This window comes from Ylistrum balloti, unplaced genomic scaffold (assembly GCF_031769215.1).
Source record: "Ylistrum balloti isolate Yb309-2 unplaced genomic scaffold, AGI_CSIRO_Ybal_v1 Utg370614, whole genome shotgun sequence".
NCBI classification, from domain to species: domain Eukaryota; kingdom Metazoa; phylum Mollusca; class Bivalvia; order Pectinida; family Pectinidae; genus Ylistrum; species Ylistrum balloti.
The window spans coordinates 342,618-350,031 of NW_026782377.1; the positions used below are offsets into that span (position 1 = coordinate 342,618).

A 7,414-nucleotide genomic window follows, 5' to 3' on the forward strand; every position below is an offset into this window, starting at 1 on the left:
AAGACTGATCAAACGCTGCTTTAACGAATGTTTGAGGAAGTATGAATTATGTGATAGATAGAAGCTGAAATTTGTTTCGAATTCATATTCATTATGAATGTTTATGGAACTTTTTACTACGGATCACGAAACTGATGATTATTTGAAGGTTTGTGTGGTAAGCTGATATCACAAGCCCCAATCTTCTGTCGTGGTTGTTTCCAGGGCAGTACGATTTCTCCAATAATTACACTTGATTGCCTGCCTGATCTTATACTCCTGATTAGTTTTGACCGTGAAAACGATTTTTATACAATACTTGACGATTGCAATTTTCACCACTAAACAAAACTGGGTAACAAAGACATGAAGAACAATCAAACACATTGTTCACTGACAAAATGTTATTTTCGGCAGTCATTGCTTCAAATTTAAATCAAAGAAAGATCTTAATTTTTGGGTCGCCAGCGAAGGAAAATAAACTCTCCTGTCTGGTGAATTCATCCTGCAAATAGATCGTAAGAACTGTGTTTGCTGACATGTATGCGTGATAGTATGAGAAGACTGAACATGATATCTTCGTTTACCTTTTTTTATAAAGATTATATTGTTCAAATGTCTCTTCAGATATTTTCTGTTGTGGTGAACGTCTGCCCATGTAAAGAAAGCTATGGGGTTTGTTCCTATACCAGGACGTACAAAACTTAATAGTACTTGTTGTCGTTGTCTTTCGTTTAGCATTAAAGAGGAATTACATGGCCGTGTGAGCCCGTTGATAGTATAATGAGATCGGTTGGGATATGCTGCTACTATCACAGGTTGACATAACATTGTGAAGGCACTGTATAATCGTCACTGGGAATCCCATCATCCGTGGAGACCTTCGTCAAATGACTGTTGCGAGGAATAAGACCATTTTTGTCCTCTTTTCGTCGGTGGTTTGTGGGAAATACGAGTTAATTGTCCGTCGGTTTTACTAGTATGTATGTATCCAGTATTGACTCTTTGATCTGTATATCTATATCATGTCAAGTTTATTTTCTCTTTCACCTGTTTTGCAGAGGCTTATCTGTCACAAATTAAGATGGAGGTGACTTTAAGGCATTACTAAAATTATAGTAATGTCATTCTGCTTATATTATAGATGTTTGTAACAGAGAAAAACAAATATATAGGGATACCCTTTTATTCGCAAGTACATGCATACAGTTCAGTGCAGTACAGGTAACCGAACACCTTAACGCTTGGTTAATTTAACAACAGACTATTGATCACATGTCGTAACGTCCGTACCGTGTATGGGAATGTATATTATATACGAACGACATTCATTGTTGTATATCTAATCAAGGACAAAAATACATATTGTGATATTGTCTATGTCCACATATAGCAACCATGTCGGATTCCATAAGTCATCCTTTTGTGGGAAGAGAGGAATTCCTATTGCTCTTCGAGGAAGCCTGGGATGATCATAAATTTATGGGAATATTTGGTTTGAAATCCGTAGGAAAGAGCAGGACAGCACTAGAGCTAACCAGACGTTTTCAGGAAAGGACTATGAACACATCAAAGGTAATTGTTCGGCAGCTTCCAAAGGTCAGGCCCATGTTTCATCTGTATCGGCGGGTTCTTAGCGAGCTAAAGATGTACGACAGTTTGAGGGGAAATATGAATCAGGCAGCCTCTTTGATTGCAGAGTTTATTCGTGACCTTGACCATGAAATGGTTATGATAATTGATAATTGTGAGAAAGTCATCGAGAGTGACGAATACGCGGCTTTTATCAACTTCATCTTGACGCTTACCCAGAAGTCAGTTCATTTACATATCATTGTAACATCTTATGTAGATATACCGGAAGCGGAACGTCATCTTGGATTCTTTCGGGATCTTTCACCTTTCAACAAGGACGAATCGTTTATTTTCCTTTATCACATCGTCCCAGAGGAGAGTGCTGCAAATTTGAGGAAAATGGCCGCTCTGTGTGAAGGTCTTCCGCTCGCTCTACAAATGATAGGTATTGTCATTTGATGTGTTGATGTATTTTATACTAAGGTTTCGAATGAAATGTAGACAGCTTATTGCATAGAGTTTGTATCTTACAGCATTACAGCCATGGAATAGAGAAAGAGTGAAATGAACTACAGAGGGTTCATATCAGACACGGAACAGTATAACCAAAAAACTATGATGATATTCTCTAACTAGATATCTTAATAGATAGGTGTCAGATCGGTATCATGATCTCAATCGTTCATGTTTTTAGGTACACAACTAGGCGATTACACTGCGGATGAGATGATTATGCTGCTGACAGCCTCTAGAATAGAGTATCTCAGTAATGAGTTTTATCCAGCAGACGAGAAACCTGGTAAGAAGCCCTTCCCCCCATCCCCCCCGGTCCCCCCTCATTTTTCTCATTTTTAAACCAACTATTTTGACTTCAAAGTAAGCTGTACCATTTCATAGCAATGCGCATAGATAAAAGGGCACGTAAAATGACGCATGTCAAAAAATTGTATACCGGAGCATCTAGTTTGTTTACAGTGTAAACTTCTAGTTTCAAATTGTAACTTAAAAATATATACGATTGAGATGGCCACAAGGCTTGAAAAAATTGGTGATTGTAATTTAGAATTTTTATTTGCCATGTTAAACTATTGTTTTTATATTTATACAAATACATAAATGTATTATTTTCTACCAGATAACATGTGATCTAATGAAATATTTAAGCACAAAAAGAGTTTATTAAAAAAATCTCTAGTTTGTGATATGGTTCTTAGTTTGACCTTTGTATAACCGATATTACCCCGAAAAGGAGTGTAAAAGAAAACATTGCAATTTGATTCCTATTTTGCAAGGTTGTAAACGTTAAGCGTTTTAAGCAATAAACACGAAGAGCAAACACATCGTGGATTTTTTTCTCTATTTATGATCGTTTACATAGGCTATCAACTGAGGTACTTATATGCTCACTAACATTTGTTCAACCTGTCACAATCTCTAACAACTACCTGTGTTGTGTAACTGCGTCATTGTCAATTTAGGTCAATAACATTATGTTCAGGTATGATTCAATCTCATCTTAAAAACGATTCCTTTGATAAAAAATATCTCAATACAAATACATATCAAAATATTAAAAAATCACTACATTATAGTAATGAATGTTTCTATTTAACGCATTTTACGAGGATAACAAATGAAAATATGGAAAAATGTATCTTCAGGATTCTCATCAACGATGTAGATATCTTACAGTGTGTCACTTATACTCCTATCCAGTAAACTAAACTCACCCAGAGAATTTGTCAAATCCCACTATCACGAGGAAACGGTTGCGCATAAATTCATAAATGATATATTTACATTGAACACCGGATTTCTGATTATTTATGATATTATTTACGAAGACACAGTTTCAGAGCTATCTTAGTCAAATCAAACCTATTTTTCAGGCTATGTATTTACTAAGCTGATCAACCAGTTATCTGCCCTTTTTCAACAACGACTCGCAGCCTTGGAATATATTCCAGCTTCATTTCAGTTAGAACAAGCTCGTGGAATGATATGTAAGTTATAAAGCATTGTCTCGGGTATAATCAAATTACAATTTCAAACATACGTTGAACAACCCTTTTAAGTATTAATTATGAATAGCTTTTAGATAAAAGGATGTAACGCTATGAGGTCTTCTCATGCAAGCATTTTCATATATATATATATATATTAACGATTTAACGCTATGAGGTCTTCTCATGCAAGCATTTTCATATATATATATATATTAACGATTTGACCATACCAATAACAAAACAAGAATTTCAAAACCAACGTGAAACATGAATACTGATTTTGTGTAAGATTATTTCTGATGATAAATTAAATTTAACAGTTTATTGTACTTGTACAGATAATATTACGACAGCAGAAGATTCATCACTACCTTTGAATCTCCGACGGCAAGACCTCAACAATACTTTGGACTACCTACAAGGACATCATATCCTCAGTTTTGACCAATCAGCAGGGCGATACAACATATATGGCATACTGAAAGATTGCATTCGACTATCTAATATCATTTGTGATAAGAAAAGTATGTGAAAATACAATGAATGGTTTTCGTATTTACAATAAATTAAAAATCTGATTGAAATTATCTGAAACCTATACTGATATCTTGTGTCAACCTAAAACACCGCAATCATTTCTTGTTTTCATATGACAGAGGTGCGAGATCGATACTGTCGTGTATTTGGCAATGTGCTCAAGAACATCAGCTCCAAACTCGACACAACAGAGTACACACAAGCACTTGAACAACTCAGTCATGACTTTCCAAATCTACAGAAGCTTCTCAGTGATGTAGAATACAGTACTGGTGATACATACCACGTGTTTGTGGATCTCGTGACGTCATCTACGCAACTTCTGCACAACTATATGGGAGGTTAAAAAACATTTTTTATTCATGATATCCGATAATAATTTTAGTTAACTATATTCCAATGTCGCTGAAAATACCTTTACAATAATGTCCTTCATATATATATAGCTCCGTTTCCTCACTCTTTGGAATTAATCCGTGCTAACTTTATGGATATTACACAAACCGATGACGTATTCGTTGTTACTGTTACCATGCCATCATACAGCCTCTACAGAATGATATTTTCTGATTTAACCATGAAAAATTAATTACGTTTCAGAGGAGAGTGTCTCATTTTACAGAAAATGTTTGGAGATAACCCCACAGTTTGGCAAACCAGAGGACGAGGCTATACTCAGAGGTGGATTCGGCAAAATGCTGACAGTAGAAAGGGTATATCCGTTTTTCATTTCAATCTTCAGGCAAAACAGTTACTTGCCTCAAAATGGATTTCTCTTGGTTTTCAGTATCATTTTGATGAGTACCTAACTGTTTGGTTTTAAATATGCAAAAAACAACGGTTGGATTTTGCATTCTTCTTTGTAATGTTACCATCATTTCACTATAGGCAAAGTTTATTGAGGCGGAGAGCAACTACAGAACAAGTCTAGCACTTCTGGGCGACAGCGATCTCAGTCCAACACACGTGACTATCTACTCAAACCTTGGGGAAAACCTTAACCATCAGTCTCGGAAGGCTGAGGCGCTGGAGTATGTTTTACACGTGGCTAATATAACAAATACGTCCTATATTTTTGTTTTCTTGCAACAAATAATGAAAATGTACATATTACGCCAATTTTTATAACATATTCATGCAACAGAATGCAAACATGAAAGCTTTAGAAGGAAAACAAAATCAAGTTTAAAAAAGATTAACTTAATTGAACTTGTGATTGTAAATTGACCATTCGAGTTGCAGAGAACAGATAAGCAAAATATTCCGAACCAATATTTAATATTAAGATTTAATGAACACATGACATACGCTGCCATTGTTTCGTCAGAGCTCTACAAGTATCCCTTCATATAGCTGACCAACTCGGTATGTACGATGAGGACCCAATCCTGGACACTCTGATTAACCTTGGCAGGGTGTACGGACTGGCAGGTAAGACACATTTGTACTCTCACTTATCTCCTGTCTTTTTTCTTTATTCCTCATATTTTTCTTTTTTTGATGTTTTATCGATACATTTTCATGTTCAAATGTTGCCCCAGTTTTATCGTTTAAAGTCTAAATTTCGATTTATTTGCAATGCATGTAGTTTCACTCTTTAAAAAAGCATGCCCAGTTGATCTAGACGTTTAATGACCCGTCTTTTTTACACGAAAACTCCATTTAATAAATACACGTAATACATGTAGATGAGGATTCTGTTCTAAATTCTGTGTTTTATCCCATTTGGTATAGGTCGTTATGATACACGCGGATTCAAAATGGGACATTTAGAAAAGCATTTTGGTAGTTTTGTTAACAAGTTTTTTATTTCATGATATATGGTACAACAGTGTGGTTCCATGACACGACCTACCATTATAAATATACCTACCTTTGTTATAGAACTCCGCGAGGAAGGAGAGAGTTGTTTGCACAAAGCTTTAAGCAGAAGTATCAGAAGATTTGGGACAAAGTTTAATAGAATATCCTCAAAGTGTTACAACAGTTTGGGCTCATTAAAACAAACAAATCAAGACTATGACACGGCACTTGAATATTTCTCAGAGGCACTCGACATCAGAACGAGGCTAAAAGAGGGTGTGCAAGCCATTGTCGCATCTCTTAACAACGTGGCACTACAGAAATCTGCACATGGAGACAATAAAATTGCCATGGAGATGCTCTACCAAGCAGAATTGACGCTGGCAAGGACCCCGGGGGTTCATGGGATAGGCCGTCTGGCGACTTTAGAAAACTTAGGTCGGATGAACCATCGAATTCGAAATTACAATACTGCTATTCCCTACTTCCTTGAGGTTCTGAAAATACGTGATGTCGAAACTCCCAGAAACGTAAACGTCATGGAAATGTTGGAACTACTGGCAGGGTCGTATGTGATGCAGGGACGGTACAGAGAGTCTGTAGACGTATGGGAGAAGGCTATAGGTATAACGCAGGTAGTTCAATCGGCTATCCCAGGGTACCAGCTTCCATTGTATTGTTACCTTAGTTATATGGAAGTATTGGTAAAGATCCAGGAAATCGACAGAATAAAGGAAATCAGCAAGGAGGCTAAAAGAGAATATGAACGATTAATTTCCTTACATGAAGGAAACAATCGGACAGACTTAGTGAATCGGTTTAGTTCGCGATTCCGTGCCACAAGAAAGAGCGTCATGAGCAGCACTGGCTTTGATATTGGGTGATAGAAATAGGTCACTTAAGCTATGTATGTCGGGTGATAGAAATAGGTCACTTAAGCTATGTATGTCGGGTGATAGAAATAGGTCACTTAAGCTATGTATGTCGGGTGATAGAAATAGGTCACTTAAGCTATGTATGTCGGGTGATAGAAATAGGTCACTTAAGCTATGTATGTCGGGTGATAGAAATAGGTCACTTAAGCTATGTATGTCGGGTGATAGAAATAGGTCACTTAAGCTATGTATATCGGGTGATAGAAAAAGGTCACTTAAGCTAAGTATGTCGAGTGATAGAAATAGGTCACTTAAGCTATGTATGTCGGGTGATAGAAATAGGTCACTTAAGCTATGTATGTCGGGTGATAAAAAAGGTCACTTTAGCTATGTATATCGGGTGATAGAAATAGGTCACTTAAGCTATGTATGTCGGGTGATAGAAAAAGGTCACTTAAGCTATGTATATCGGGTGATAGAAAAAGGTCACTTTAGCTAGGTATATCGGGTGATAGAAATAGGTCACTTAAGCTATGTATATCGAGAAGTAAGGACATTGATTCTGTATCAAAACGTGGTCGGAAGAAATGGAGAATTTGTTAGATAATTAGATTTCCATTTAAAAAATCCCGTTTTAGG

General features: G+C 36.4%; 1 protein-coding gene across 1 annotated transcript; it reads left to right on the forward strand.

Annotated features, from left to right (window-relative positions):
- The first annotated feature begins 1,377 nt into the window (after positions 1 to 1,377).
- LOC132557023 (uncharacterized) lies at positions 1,378 to 6,784 on the forward strand. Its single transcript, XM_060221486.1, has 9 exons — positions 1,378 to 1,999; positions 2,249 to 2,353; positions 3,444 to 3,557; positions 3,899 to 4,084; positions 4,217 to 4,438; positions 4,698 to 4,810; positions 4,986 to 5,128; positions 5,425 to 5,528; positions 5,982 to 6,784. The coding sequence occupies exons 1-9, from the start codon at positions 1,378 to 1,380 to the stop codon at positions 6,782 to 6,784; spliced, it is 2,412 nt and encodes an 803-aa protein (XP_060077469.1).
- Positions 6,785 to 7,414: the final 630 nt, after the last annotated feature.

What these genes read in the sequence shown, in the direction of transcription:
- LOC132557023 (XM_060221486.1), top strand. Translation starts at nt 1,378, where the DNA reads ATGTCGGATTCCATAAGTCATCCTTTTGTGGGAAGAGAGGAATTCCTA. An exon ending in TCCAGCAGACGAGAAACCTG is followed by an intron (nt 2,354 to 3,443) that starts GTAAGAAGCCCT and finishes CCTATTTTTCAG; the next exon opens with GCTATGTATTTACTAAGCTG. An exon ending in AAATGCTGACAGTAGAAAGG is followed by an intron (nt 4,811 to 4,985) that starts GTATATCCGTTT and finishes ATTTCACTATAG; the next exon opens with GCAAAGTTTATTGAGGCGGA.